The 15355-nt window shown below is 44.1% G+C and overlaps 1 protein-coding gene across 3 annotated transcripts in view; it reads right to left on the bottom strand.

The window, feature by feature from the left end:
* Positions 1-8268, bottom strand: part of TOM1L1 (target of myb1 like 1 membrane trafficking protein) — a 62308-nt gene extending 54040 nt beyond the window's left edge. For all 3 annotated transcript variants that reach the window (XR_002811525.2, XR_011422997.1, XM_001500172.7), the window contains exons 1-3: positions 7599-8268; positions 5192-5276; positions 2955-3033 (exon numbers count right to left, since the gene is read on the bottom strand). Coding sequence is in view for 1 of the 3 variants with exons in the window: in XM_001500172.7 (XP_001500222.3) it covers positions 2955-3033; positions 5192-5276; positions 7599-7656 (222 nt within the window). In the remaining 2 variants the exon portion in view is untranslated. The remainder of the gene's footprint in view (positions 1-2954; positions 3034-5191; positions 5277-7598) is intronic.
* Between the last annotated feature and the right edge of the window lie 7087 nt (positions 8269-15355).

Raw genomic sequence — 15355 nt, 5'->3', positions numbered from 1 at the left:
CCACCTAGGGGGTGCTCCACAAAGGCCTGTTAATTAACTGATTCCCAGGAATCTGTTCAACCACTTTCCATTTGACAATAATATCATCTTGCTGAGAGTTATCACAATTCACTCATTCAAGACAAGGCTAGCCTCTGGCTAAGAGTTATAAAGCCTGGTTACAAAATGCTTTTTATAAAACAAAACAAAACCACTGGCTTCTTGACAGAACTGCTTCACCAACTGATGGTAGGAAATCACAGTCTAGTCGCATCCCATCAAAGGCCTAATCAAGGCTAACAAGTCCACGGGGAACCCAAACGACAGATAATACAAAGAATATTGATGGGGCCGGCCCGGTGGTATTGCAGTTAAGTGCACACGTTCTACTTCGGCGGCCTGGTGTTCGCCGGTTCGGATCCCGGGTGCAGACATGGCACTGCTTGGCAAGCCATGCTGTGGTAGGCGTCCCACGTATAAAGTAGAGGAAGATGGGCACAGATGTTAGCTCAGGGCCAGTCTTCCTCAGCAAAAAGAGGAGGATTGGCAGTAGTTAGCTCAGGGCTAATCTTCCTCAAAAAAAAAAAAATAAAAAAGAATATTGATAATTAACTTTGACAGGCTCTCATCACTTCATAGTGATAAAATGGAAATGTCCTATGTGGGGATTCATTTCTAAAGAGTTTATTGGTAAACATATAATTGCCTTTGACAGACATTGGATGATTCTTTCTGTGACTAATTTCCGTCATAATTAAATCTGGCTTAAGTTAATATTAAAGTCAGTTCTGAGGCCTTAAACATATCTCCATAATGGAGTTGTCTGAGGTGAGGTGAGCAGGCCACTGAATAGACAACTTGGGGACATCTGCATGAAGCTAATCAGGAGTCAAAGCCCTATTTAAAGAAAATCCAAGAAGTAGGTACCTTAATGAACTCTGACCCTAACAAGGAGGGGCTAGTCTGACCCCCAACCTGTGACTCTCAACTTTATCCTGGCCCAGGTTTTAGGTGCGCTTGTTCTCACATACTGCTGCGGAAATCACAAGGCGGAGGATGTACAGTTATGAGGTGGAACAGGTCATGGGAACAGGCAGCTAGCTGGTAGTAAGTCTTGAGAGCTCAGACTACCTGGAGGGAAGAAAGAGTGGGAACCCAAAGAGCAATGAAGGGCCAGAAGACACAACACTCTGGAATAACCCAGCTTCCTCAAGGTCCTGGTTCATCCTCAGAAGGAAGGAACCATGATGAAGGAAGATATGAAGATATGGATGAGATGCAACCACAGAAATGTCAAGAGGGCTGCGTACAACAGAGAAAGAGACAAACCCATTATATAGAATAAACAACTGTAAGAAGGTGAGATACCACAGGCTGAAATACAGAAGGTGGCGGAAATTCATTGTCTGCCTTTATCTTCCTCAGTCGATTCTCCTAACCTCCAGCAGCCTTGGGAAGGCTAGTGGATCCTATATCCACCTCACTGTAGGGCATAGCCACATATCTTTCTACCCCAACTCTACAGTACATTCCATTAGCCTTTGAGTCTTCCTGGATACTAGGAGAGTAGGATGGGGCTGAAGGACACTCAGTCATTAATTCAGTCGACACCTGATACACTGATGTACTGGGTCTTGCAGCACATACCAAGGAGTTGAAGACATAAATGAAAAACAGTAGCCCATTCTTTCAAGGGGCTTGATTTATTCTGAGAAGCAAGGGAGTACCGGGCAAGGGCATGGCGTTTAGAATCCGAGGACCAGGTTGAAATCTTGCCTATGCCACTCAAATCTTGTGGGGGGAAAAAAAATCACAACCTCACTCAGTCTCAGTTTCTTTATCTGTGAAATAGAGTTAATAACACAACTACTTCACAGAGCTGTCAAGAGCATCAATCAGGCTCCAGGCAAAGGTTTATTTCCATCAGGGACCCTTTGTCGTGATACTTCTACTGAAGTTCCCTCCATTCTGTGACCTCCCTGAGGTGGCTGCTATGAGTAAAGGACAGGGAAGAGGTCAAAAGAAGGTGAAGGAGGAAAATGCCTCTAAAAATAGTTTCGATTCAGATGCCAACTTGAAGGGTTTCTTCAGTGATAGCATCATCGAGACTGTTCAATTCAATTCTTCTCAGTTACTCTGGAAGGAAGCAAGAGGTGATAAATTTTCTTCCCCAAGAATCTAGAAGACGAGAGCTGCCCTCACCTCTGCCCCATAGCCTTCTTGAGAAAAACTGCCAAAGTCCCCAAGAGCAGTGTGACCTGGCTGAATGGTGCCATAACCATGCATGGCCTGGGGCTGGGCTGAGGAAACAAAGCATGCAGAAGAAATTAGAAAGCCACACAGCTCACTCTCAGGCAGCACGCAGGGCTCGCAAAACATAGCAAAGGAGAAAGGGCAACTCACCAAAGTGACTGAAGAGCTCATATGGCCAAGGATGGGGGGAAAATGGGAACAAGTCAAACGAGTGTCCACACCCAAATCACAGACAATATGGCGCATAAAAGAATTGCTTAAATCAACAAAGAACACTCTCCAAATAATACCAAGCAGAAGAACTTGGTTGAAACTTAACGAGCTGCCGGCATCTCAGAATTCCACAAGTTCAAGTGAGGGGGAAAGCTAATGGGGAGGCATCTTTCAAGACTTCAGTTCTCCCGATGTGTAACACACACACACGCTTCTCGATCGGCTCAGTATCTATAAGTTTTTAATGACCGGTTTCCATCTCCTGACCTGGGAAAACTGATTTCCCAGAAACACTCTCTTCCCACAAGATTAAATGTTATTACAATTAACAAAATTCTCGATTCAGCAATTCTCAATAAACAGTTTTAATTCACACTGTAAATAACTTTTTGCTAACCTATTAATTATCTCAGGATATTTACATCTATATATTTTTTTTACCCAAAACTAAAAATGTCACTATAGCTTGGGAAATCCCCGTCTCTTAATTATAACATTAAGGTACTTACTGACAAGGTAAGCTGGATTTCTTTATGATTGTAGTTTTTGGAAATCCTTTTCTTCAAAGCTTTTACTGCATCTTTTGGCCTACAGCAATAAATACAGGGAAATCATCAACTTAGGCGTCACTGAAAACAAGTAGTCTCTGAAAAGCAATATGCACTGTGGAAAGAGGAACGTCTAAGGAGAAGATCGAGGCCTTGGTTCTGCTGTGTGACCCTGGGCAGATCATATAACTTCTCATGCCTGTTTCCTCATATATCTCAGCAGACACCACCACCCTCCCCCTTGTGAGAATCAAATAAGATAGTTACATAAGAGCATTACCTAGAAAGCACTACACGTAAAATGTACTCATATCCATCTCTTTCTATCAATGTACAGAACCAGTTTATAGGAAATGCAATTTTCAAAACAATGAAGGTTACCCATTTTAATTAAGACTATTAGTATTTCCTGAGCAGCCTATAGGCAAAAGGATGTAGGAGGAATTATGACTAACTAGGTCAATTCCTGATATGCTACAATTTTACGTTACAAAAGGAAGAACTGTGTATAAGCAGAGGGTCAAAATTTACTTTGAGATGGTCAAAAGGTACAGACTTCCAGTTACAACATAAATAAGTCACAGGGATGTAACGTACAAATGATGACCACACTTAACACGCTGCATAGTATATTTGAAAGATGCTAAGAGAATAGATCCTAAAAGTTCTCATCACAAAAAAATTTTTTTGTAACTATATGCAGTGACGGATCTTAACTAAATGTACTTGGTAATCATTTTGTAATATATGTATGTCGTCATTATGCTGTACACTTTACACTTACACAGTGCTGTATGTCACTTCTCAAAACTGAAAAAAAAAGAAATCCTTTGTACATATTATCTTCCAATTTTGTTTGTTATGTTTGTGTGGACAGAATTTCTATTATATGATAATATAATTATACAGTATTACATATGCTTTCATAAAATTGTAACTATTATAAAATATTATATTACCCATATTTCTAAAAAATTCTATAAAAAATCTAAGATTAAACTCTTGGAAAAGTTTAAAAGAATAAAAATGCTGTTTTAAAAGGAAAAATAATTTTACTTTGAGATTCCCTTTTTGTACTATCAGTGAAGAAATTAGTATTATCAGTGAAGAAAAGATTCACAGAGGACCCAAATATGGTAAACAAGATTATAGGGAAAACACCATAAACACTTTAAAGTACTAACCATAAGCCTTTTTCATCGATATAGTCAACAATTAAGTGTAACGTTTTCTTCATCAACATAAACTAAATTTCTTATGCTATCAGTTATCACTTTAATATGCATAGGAAAATTAACAGAATGGTATCGCTTATAACAACCTGTAATTCAGACTAAATTCACAAAATAGTTGGCCTTCTTAATGATTTCTTTTTAAAAACTTCAATTCTCTAAAATTTAAAAAGTATAATAAACGTTAGGATATCATTTAAGAATACAGTATGTGGGGCCAGTGGCACAGTGGCTGAGTTTGCGTACTCCACTTCAGTGGCCCAGGGTTCACAGGTGAGGATCCTGGGTGTGGACCCACACACCACTAATCAAGCCAAGCTGTAGAGGTAGCCCACATACAAAACAGAGGAAGACTGGCACGGATGCTGGCTCAGCAACGATCTTCCTCAAGCAAGAAGAGGAAGATTGGCAACAGATGTTAGCTCAGGGCAAATCTTCCTCACCAAAAAAAAAAAAAAAAGAATACAGCAAGAACAAGGGTGAATTGGCACTTGAAAGAAAAACTGTCTTGTGACAGGGAGAGAAAAAAAGATTGGTCGATTATTTCCTAGTTAGTAATGACCATTGCCCAGGGACAGGTCACCACCAGGAGTCCACTAGCTTCTTGATAATATTTCTCAGTTACAGTAACATAAAATACTGGCAATCAGAACAGAGGGAACATCTAAAGAACAGTCTCTCTCAAAATAACAAGGAATCTGAGCCTCACAGAGACAAAACTTGAAACTAGTAAGGAAAAGGCAAGGAGGAGAAAAATTATAATGGCTTCTCAAATATTCCACATGCTGAAACAAGCAGCTGTTCTAATATTTGAACCACACCATGCCTTCAAAAGGCAGCAGGTGCCTAAGGGGTACAGAAAACACTCTTTCAACAAGAAAACCAAAGAGTTTGCAGGGGAAAATGCACTGTAATTCTGATGCATCTTATCAGAGGCAAAGGGCATGAACCACACGCTGTACTCACCCATCGTGGGCAGTGTTAATTATGTCACAGATGTGCATGAACTGGCCCCAATCTTCAGTCTGAACTCCAGCAAATGTAGCCTTTTCTACAAAGAAAGAGCTGTTGTGTTGAGTCTGAGCTACAACAAAGTAAGAAATGTCTGGTCTTCCTGAAACAATCTGCCCGCGGTTCACCAGCAAGTCCTGTCAAGTTTCTATCACCAAAAGGCCAAGAGACTTTTTTCTGAGCAACTCCCAGTAACTCAGGACTCAGTGAGCACCCAGTTCAGGGTGCTGCTGTTGCAACAGTAATGGGTGACCTATTAACAAACACTGCAGGCATGACACCTGGCGGCAGGGCCAGGCGAGGCCCCCTAAATCTCCGTCCGCCTGCCTTTCAAAGGACAGGTACTCACCTCCCGGGCAGCCACGTGCAAGGTGAAATGCACTGTGCTGAGTATTTTCTTATGCAATCTCACTGAACCCACTGTTAGAGATGAAGAAAAAGAAGTTCAGAGAGCTTGAGAAAGTTAGCCAAGGCTACACAGCTGGTACAAGGCAGAACTAGTATTCAAACCTAAGTTGTTTGATGTCAGTTTTGGTTTGTTTTTAAAAATCATTTATTCTCCTTGGAGGGAGTATTGAGGAAATGATCAGAACTACTGAAATTGTGTCCTTAAGCAGCACCTGTACCAACCAAAGCTACACCAGGCCAACTTGAATGCTCCTGGGCCTGGAACCCCATTACTAAACAATCAGATATTTTCCCCTCTCCAGATGGCTCCCTTAAGAATGCAAAATGCTCTCTGGGAGGGTAAAAGAGAGCTCAACCTGAACGAGCTTAACATCTGGACTACAAGAAAGCAGATCCCTCAGCATGAAAACATGAGGTCCCGGGGGAACAAAGAGAAAATTAAACAGGATAATGAAGGGGATGAAAGAATAAGGGTTTGGTTGGGGGAACCCCAAAGCTCAGCCTGCTTCCCATCTAGAAAAGAAGCTATTTGAATTTGGCATTCAATGGACAAAGCTAACCAACCTAGTGTGTTTAGGCACATACTGTTGTCCCTTCTGCCAGATTCCTTGCTGTTCCTCTCACCTACCCATCTTCCTAGAAAACTCCTATTCACCCTTCAAAAGCCATGACAGAGTTAATTTCTCCCTTTTCAGAAATTTTGGGTGTTGTGTATTTTTCTTGCATTGTAAAGATACCCTATTATGTTTACTACAAAACTGTGTCCATCTTCCCTACAAGATTGTGTTCCCTGAGGGTTCAGGCCAAGTGTTACCTTGGCCTCACCCAGGTCCAGGCATACAGCTGGGGGTTTGTAAATGTTTACTGCGTTAAAGAATTAAGCAGCCTACTAAGATGCAGTCTGAATCCATTTCTGCTCAGAGCTCATTTTGATATTCAATAGGGATGTAGCCAGCAACACTAGAAAGGACCCTGGCGTCAAAGGGCTGTTACTCTCACTGTTTTATAAGGGTATGGGAACTAAGGCTCAGGTTAAGTGGAGAGTTCCATGTCACACAGAAGTTAATTGAGCTGCAGCCAAAACTTTCCAAATCTCAGCCTCCCACTATAACTCCCAGGTTCTCACGATTTCCTCAACCCCACTAAGTTCCAGATATTATCATTCTTTGCTTGGTATCCACAGGCACTAGTGCCACACCCGGTTCCCAAGGCAGGCAGGCAGGCACGGGGAGAAAACGGAGGAGCGAGCTAGCACTGGGAAAACAGTCCAGTCACTGGCCTCTGCTGCCGAGGACAGTATTCAGGGTAGAACCACAGGAGAGAGAAATGAGTTGGGCAGATACCCGCGCGGTCCCTAGCGGCCTCGAGAGGCCTCCTGTGACCCCAGATCGCTCATCTGCTCCCCTCCTTCCTCACTCCAGTGCCGAGCATTTTCATTCTCTTTGTTTAAAGAAAAAGCAACTCAGGTTGTAAGGGCTTGGCCCCAGAGAAAAATGGTTTGGAGAGACCTGCCTGTCACAGTGAGGTCACATCACTTCTTAACCGCCTTGAACCTTCTTTCCCCCCTCTGTAAAGTGGACAGAACAATACTGCGCCTTCGAGTGAACGCATTTTATGAATAGCCTTCCCCTGGCCAAAAAGTTTACGCTTTCTCCTTGTAGAGACCCAAACGCTCCACTCCTGAATCCCGTGCGTGGTGCACCTGTTCGGTCCACTCCCCAGGAGATCAAAAGGGAGGGGGATTTTGAGAAGGGGGTTCTAGAAAGAGTGGCTTAAGGAAACGCCTCCGAGGCCGGGTGGAATGCAAGCGCCCTGGGAAAGTTGCAGGGGGAGGGGAGCGACTTTCCTCAAACTTGGACCAACTCTGTCCTCCGCAGGCGAGAATGGAGTCCAGCAGGAAGGGACCCCCCGCTCCCCAAAGCCTACCCAGGCATCTCCCTCCGTGCCTCCTTACCTATGAGGTGGCCCACGGAGGTCGCATAGGGATCCCGGTGACTCTTCGCAAACGCCATGGTAGCCGCAGAGAGCCGGGCCCAGGAAATCTGACTCCACCGATCTCGGGCTCCCGGCTCCACCCGCTCGGGCCCCTGGCTCCTCCTCTTCGCCCGAGCGCTTCCCGGGCTCCGGCCCAGGCTGAGTGCCTGCCTGGCCGCGGCAGGGCACCGGGTGGGGCACCGGGGCAGGGGGACACGGGGCGGGGACCTGGGGCGCGCGCGCACCTGCCACGCGCCCCGCGGGACGGGCGCGGAGGCGGTGCTCCCCGCTCCAGGGGAGACGCGAGGCGGCGCTCTGGACCCAGGTGGCCTTCTCGTCCCCACCAAGCCGGGCTGCCCCGGAGCCGCCGCCTGGGAATTAGAGACCCAGGCTCTGATCGCGCCGCCTACGGGCAAGTTGCTGCTCTCCTCTGCGCCTCTGGGTCCTCTTCGTAGACAAGGAAATATAGGATTAATAATACAAATCTCAGGATTGAGAATGAAGGACGTAAAACGCTTAGGTCAGTGTCTGACACCCACAAAATAAATATTTAAGCACAGTCTGAATGGAGTAACTAGAAAGAAATATTTGCCCCCCACCCCCGCCCTCGCCCCAGAGATTCGGGAGGGGAGGTGTGTCTCTTGCCGTTTAAAGCTGCAGGTAGTGGCTAGGAAGAGGGATTGGCTTCGAATTTAGGGACCTCCCAGGAGCCGGCGTCCTTTGTCTCGCCCCTATTTCCTGAGGGACCACAGGGCGCCGCCAAGCTCTCGGTTCCAAACCCTCCCTCTTGGGAGCTGTGTTTTCCAGCGATGCTGGGAAGAGGAGAGGGGTTTTCCTTCTGCTCAGGCTGGAGTGTGTTTGGCCTTGGGACTGCTTTGGAATGTAAATCCGAACTTGAACAGTCGAACCCCTTTCCAGCTGCCCTTTCAGAAGACGAATTTATTTCCTTTTCCTGTGCATTCAATTAACATCTGATTAGCGATGTTAATCTCCAGCGACGCCGGAGCCTGCTAGAGAGCGGGGTGTGTGCAGGTGATGGCAACTAGCCATAAAATGGGCTCCCTGTGCCTCCAGAGCTGGCTTCCTGTGGTCAAGTGGGCCCACTTCCATACGCCCTTCTTTGGCCCTGGGAATGCTGAGGAGAGAGATCAAGGGAGCTTCGTCTGACTTATGTCCTTAGTCTTAGATATTTTAAAATAGAAGTCAAAACCAAGTGCAATGCGTGCCAAGGGGCTAACTTTTCTTTTGCTCTAATTCTGTTACAGGTTTTCCCCGCTATGTGAAGGTAGAGCATTCCTATAAGACCTTTCATAAGCCGAAAAGGCATAAAGGGAAGAAGTAATTGCCATTAATTTATATGGGAAAAAGTTTTGAGCCTTCCCAGACCGAAAAAATAACCTACCAAAATAACTGGAGATAAAGCACAGATGTGAACGCACACACAGTTCCAAGCTACGGCGGCTTGATGCTGAGACGCTCATGTAGTTCCCGGGGATGCAGCTTGGCGGCGCCACTCTGGCTGCTAAGGGTGTGGGCTGCGTCTATAACGGCAGGCTGCAAAAAAAAAAAAAAAGACAACATTGAATGCTATTTTCTCTTTCCACCTTTTTTTGTAAAAGTGAAAATGCTCTTCAGATTTCTTTCAGTTAGCGCAAACAGGTACTAATGTCAGATCTTTCGAAAGATTGAAGTGGCGTGAAGTGACGTTTCAGATAGCAGAGGAACCTATATTTTTAATTTTTGTTCACCTAAGTGAGCTACTACCTGGGATCTAAAATCTAGAATGAAATATTTTTGTTGTGATGGTATTTCTAATAATGGGATGGGTCCTGCCTGTCACTCATAGTCTCCACCTGTTTATCCAGGTTGAGTAGCTATTTCAGATTTTATCAACTTCCTTAGTCACTCCACTACAGCCTCCGTTACAACACTGTTGAAAATCACCAAACTAATCTCTATTCCATCTTACAGATGCTAGCAAAATATTTCACCCTCTCTGAACCCTACAATTAAGCAAACTTAAAGAGAAAGGCAATTTTAGCTTAGGTTACTGTTAGTGTCAGTGGCCTTCCATCAGGAAGTGAGAATTAGGAAGGAACTAAGCATTCACACGGATTTTTAACATAACCCTGCTACTTATTGAGAAGGCTGTTTTGTTTTTTATTCTCTTGTGTTATGGGATTGAGGCACTGAGAATGGGCGAAACCGCACTGGGGAGCGTATTCAGGATGCCGTGCCTGGGGAAACCACCAGGCTGATGAAGACTACCTGTGTTCTAGCTCAGCTGTGCTCTTTTCTCTCCCCACGTGCCCATGAGGGTGTTGTGGTGGTTGCAGCCTTCTCTTTCTGTGCTCTGCCTCTTTCTCCATGATCACTCGACTCCTCAGGAGTGAAAATCAACTCAGCAGATGTCACTATGATCTGGGAGCAGGACAGTAGAATTCATAGCCAAGTTAAGGTCAGAAAAGGAGCAGAGGGGCCGGCCTGGTGGTGCAGTGGTTTAGTGCACACGTTCTGCTTTAGCGGCCTGGGGTTTGCTGGTTGGGATCCTGGGTGTGGACATGGTGCTGCTTGGCAAGCCATGCTGTGGTAGGCGTCCCACATATAAAGTAGAGGAAGATAGGCACGGATGTTAGCTCAGGGCCAGTCTTCCTCAGCAAAAAGAGGAGGATTGGCAGCAGACGTTAGCTCAGGGCTAATCTTCCTCAAAAAAAAAAAAAAGAAAAGAAAAGAAAAGGAAAAGGAGCAGAATCCCAAAAAGAAACAAGGGTAAAGATTTTGGCTGCCAGGAGCAAAATCTCACAATTTCAATTCGAAGAACACCTCCTAAGCATTTATTTGTGTGTAAGTCATAATACTAGATGGAAACAAAGAAAATAACCTTTATTTAAAACGTACTAAGAGCCCAGAACAGGAAATCTATCTTAACGTGGTCTTCACAATCCTGGAGGCAGGTAGGATTCACCTCAATTTTACAAATAGGTAGGCTGAGATTAAGAAAAATAAAGCTAATACATAGCTTTGCTAGAGTTGAATCGTGGGGGCCTGATTCCAAAGCCCGTATTATTGCCACTAGGTGAATCTGCTCATTGAGCGTGACATCTCATTTTTCAAAGGATCTGTTTGACTCAAAGGGAGACCTCTCGAAGAAGATAGAAGTAGGGCTGTCATATACTTTGCTGGCACAGGGTCCTGCTCTTTCTGTGCTTCTTCAAGAATGCTAGTATTTTCTGTACTAGAACTCTATGCTAGGTGTGCTCTAAATACGTTACATGCATTATCTCACTTAATCCCATAATAACTCTATGAAACCAGTACCATTATTACCCTATTTTACAGATTAGAAAAATCAAAGTAAATAACTTTTCACACAGTCGCCTTGCTAGTGAAGGACTATCTGATTCCAGAAGCTGTGACTTTAACGTACATACTATGCCACCTCTCATGGGCAGAGCCCTAGATGGTAGGTGGTACCCTTGACTAGCCACACTTTTTTAAAAAAGTGGGTTCTACGGGATGGTGCCTAGAGAATGAGGTGAGTGGCCATGGCAAGGTCTCACGTCTAGAAGACAAAGTTGACCCATCCTCAGGCTTTTCACAGCTAAGAGTCATTTTCATCCTTTCATTTGATTCTGTTCTTACCACTAAAGTTTTTAGATTGTCAGATCTGGACATGACTCTAGAAATCAGATAGTCTCTAGCCCCATGATTTTGTAGATGAAAAAACTGACAGCCAGAGAAGGGAAGTGACTAGCCCAGGGCCATCCAGCTCCAAGCCTGGAGAATGCAACACAATAGCTTAACCAGAGCCCCAAACTCTTCCAACTACAGGCACCTCCTCTCTATTTTAATATTTAAATGTGCTTCTCCAACCCTCTGTTGTTGAAAATAATCCATAACCAATCAATAAATCAAAATTGGGGTAAATTTGTTATGAGCCAGATCTGAGGCCCATATAGCCCAGGACTTTCCTTCCCCAGGGAAGGAAGGTCACCAAAGAAGTGGGGTGTACAGAGTGGTTAATATGATCTTGGAACAAAGAGCATACATCACATATGATAGGAATGTCCCTTTTACAACAGTCACAAGATTGCCTAGCCGGCATAGCACAGTGATTCGCACAGTAGGTGTGTGTGTCTCTGTGCATGGGCTGTCTCCCCCGTTAGCCATCCTTCTTTCCCCCTCATCGTCCAGGGCAGTTCTCTATCCTGCATTCCTTTTTCTGACTGCATCTTCTCATGATCTTCACCTGGCTCCGTTTCTTTCCCTAGCCTGCTAAACCTCAGTCTCGCCACAGTTCTGCAGTCTGCCTGTTCCTCTTTCTCCATTTCCCTCATGCTGTCTCCTTGTCCCTTCTTTAGGAAGCCTTTTGTGACCACTCCCAAGAGAGCTGAGCCCACATTTCCTGTCCTACAGACAGATTTCTGTCTTAGAGCTCACAACACTTTATATTACTTCTTTCTTTAGAGATCCGTTCCCTGCTTCCTAGATAAAAAGCCCCTCAAGGGAACAAGACCCTGTTTGTTGGACTTGCTATCTAGGCCCTTATCAGGCCTTAAAAGGTATTTGTTGAATGCAGGAATGGCTCTCCAAAATCTTGAGCTGCTCTATCCTTCCTGAGATCCAGTCCTTAATTTCCTCCTGGATGCCTTGTTGAAACTCTGACTTCGATATATCTAGAATTACACCTATCCCCTTCGCCCATCATCTCACTATGCTACTTGACTTCCTTGTTTTGACAAACGCAGTCATTGATGTTTTGGAATCATCTGGGTTGCTGTAAAGAGTACTGGTGTGTGGGTCCCACCTTCAGAGATTCGGGTTTAATGAACGTGAGATGCACCAAGGGCCTCAAGATCTTTAAAGTTCCCCAGATGAGCTAATAACTGCCTGAATAAAAAATCTTGAAGTTATCCCCAACTCTTTCCTTTCCATCAGTTCTGGATTGTCCTGCCTTCCTTCTCTCTCTGTCTCCTTGCCTTTTGTTTCTCTGTGGGCACTGCTCCATCCAGCAGTTCTTAAGCGTCATAAGCGTTAGTACTGTTTAGGGATGAAATTAGACTGAAGCTTGGGTTCTCCCAAACATAGCCAAGACCCTGTGAATTTAAGACATTATTAGTCTTTAAAATTGACCTCTTTTCCACAGTAATTCTTAACCATTATTTCTGAAAACCATATGTACAAAGATATATGTTGACTTTATTTCCACAGTTGTTTAATATATTAAATCTTGGTAACTCCTGATTCTGTAAATTAACTTCAAAGCTCAGCCTGCCTTCTGTTCCTGCTCTTGAGTTTCTCTCCAAGGAATGTCTTGGTCCGTTTTTATGGGCTTTCAGCAGAACACAGAGACCCAAGATAAGAGAGGACAAGGCACAGGAAGAGTGATGGGAGGTTACACTGGTTGACTTCCTACTGTGCCAGCCACTGTACAAAGGGCTTTGGTATTTCCAATAAACCTCATAATAATCTCATAAACTCAGACTCGTTATTCCCATTTTACTGACTGACTTGCCTGAAGTCACTCCGAATCGGGGGATGAAGTTGTGTTTGTCTCATTCTGATACTTAAGCCCTTTTCCATTTCATCACACACACCCAGAGCAAGGGATCCTTCATCAATCTCCGGGAGCACCTGTGGCATCTATCCCAGAGCTCCTCATCCAGCAGTGCCAAGTAGAAGTTTGTTGATTGATTTTAAACATTTACCTTTCCTTCAATATTGAACTTTAAACCACGCAAATGCTTTCATGAGTTTCCCTCATCACCCTTAGAATTAAGGAGCTCCATTGAAATCTGAGACTAAAGAGCATCTGTTGGCTAAATTTGTCACTTCAAAGGACACCAATAAAGCTTAAAACCAAAGTTTTATCTGGAAAATAAACCAAAGAACCAATAGTTTCATAACCTAAGCCAATCCGCTTTCTGTGGAGTTCATGATCTCACCAGGTCACACTTAACTCATTTGGGGTTTGTAATTTAATTCCTGTGTGTTCCTTTGGAAATCTAGCTCAAGTTTGCAAGACAGATCACCTGGGTTTAAATCACAGCTCTCAGGTGATAAAAATAATTCCAACTTCATAGGGTTGTTTTGAAAAATAATGAGATGATGTATATATAGCACTTAGGATGGTGTTTGGCCTATAATAAAGCTCAGTAAATATTAACTAGTTATCATCTCCTTCCAGCCTACTAGGTGGCGTGAAATGTCCTTGGAAAACAACCTTTGAGCCTTGTCAATAGCTCCCTAAAAGCCACTATTTAAATATTCAGGTGTTACCTGTTCAGGAGAGAGGGTCCTGTTAGCACCTACTAGCAATACCAGTCACACATTTAGTTTCTATTAGCATATTATGAATAATGAGTGATTTTTTATTTTATTTATTTTTTTGCTGAGAAAGATTCACCCTGAGGTAACATCCATTGCCAATCTTCCTCTTCTTTTTATTTTTCTCCTCAAAGCCTCAGTACCTAGTTGTATATCCTAGTTGTAAGTCATTCTAGTTCTTCTATGTGGGATGCCACCACAGCATGGCTTGATGAGTGGTGTGTAGGTCCATGCCCAGGATCCAAACCAGTGAACCCCAGGCTGCCGATGTGGAGCACGTGAACTTAAGCACTTGACCACAGAGCCAGCCTCCAATCTTCCTCTTTTTTTTCTTTTTATGTGAGCCGCTGCCACAGCTTGGCTGCTAACAGATGAGTGGTGTAGATCTGTGCCTGGGATCTGAACCCAGGGTGCTGAAACAGAGCACGCTGAACTTAACCACTAGGCCACTGGGGCTGGCCCAAATAATGTGTGATTTGTTGAATAATTTACTTGAAAAAAAGTCTTATGGGAATGGGGCTCTGAAAAGCCTCAGAGCTGGGATTTCTGGCTGGAGTAGCGGAAGGGCAGGCCCAGCGGGATGCTGCTGGAGGTTTTTTCTGCAGGAGAGCCTTGAAGGAGAGGGTGGACAGCAAGGGAAACAGAGACATTTCATTTAGATGTCAAACTTGGTTCAAATCCCACTGCTACCTTTCATTACCTGTGACCTTTGATAGCAAATCTTTCTTTCAGAACCCGTTTCCTTATCTACAACAATGGAGCTAACTCCATATTTCTCAAACAATAGGTCAAGATTCAATGACACAACATTCACACACTTTTAACAGGTGCCTTGGCATCTCGCTGTGCTCAATAATCGCTAAAGTCCAAAGCCTATGGTAGGCTCCTATTCCCTGCTTTCTACCACCTCATCTTGATTACGCTCTTCATAACACTAGTTATGGTCTCAAATTGTTTGGTGTAATTATTTGTGTGGGGTTTTTTTTAAGAATGCCTTTTTGGTGAGGAAGATTGGTCCTGAGCTAACATCTGTTGTCAATCTTCCTCTTTTTTCTTTTTCTCCCCAAAGCCCTGGTACATAGTTGCATATCCTAGTTGTAGGTCATTCTAGTTCTTCCATGTGGGACCCACCACAGCATGGCTTGATGAGTGGTGTGTATGTCCGCGTCCAGGATCTGAAATGGCGAGCCCCAGGCTGCTGAAGTCGAGGGTGAAAACTTAACTGCTACGTCACGGAGCTGGCCCCTAATTATTTGTTTACTTGTTGTCTGTTCACAAGACTTAATATTGTCCCCCTTATGCTGCAAAATGCATCCTCTTGTTGTTCTCCATTGCCCTGCGGGTAAGACCCACCCGGCAGTTTCTCTCAGTCCCTGAAACAGACCTTCCCCAAAAGATGCCTCTTTGCTC

This window comes from Equus caballus, chromosome 11 (assembly GCF_041296265.1).
Source record: "Equus caballus isolate H_3958 breed thoroughbred chromosome 11, TB-T2T, whole genome shotgun sequence".
NCBI lineage: Eukaryota > Metazoa > Chordata > Mammalia > Perissodactyla > Equidae > Equus > Equus caballus.
The sequence above is the reverse complement of the archived record's forward strand: the minus strand, read 5'-3'. Positions and strand labels throughout refer to the sequence as shown.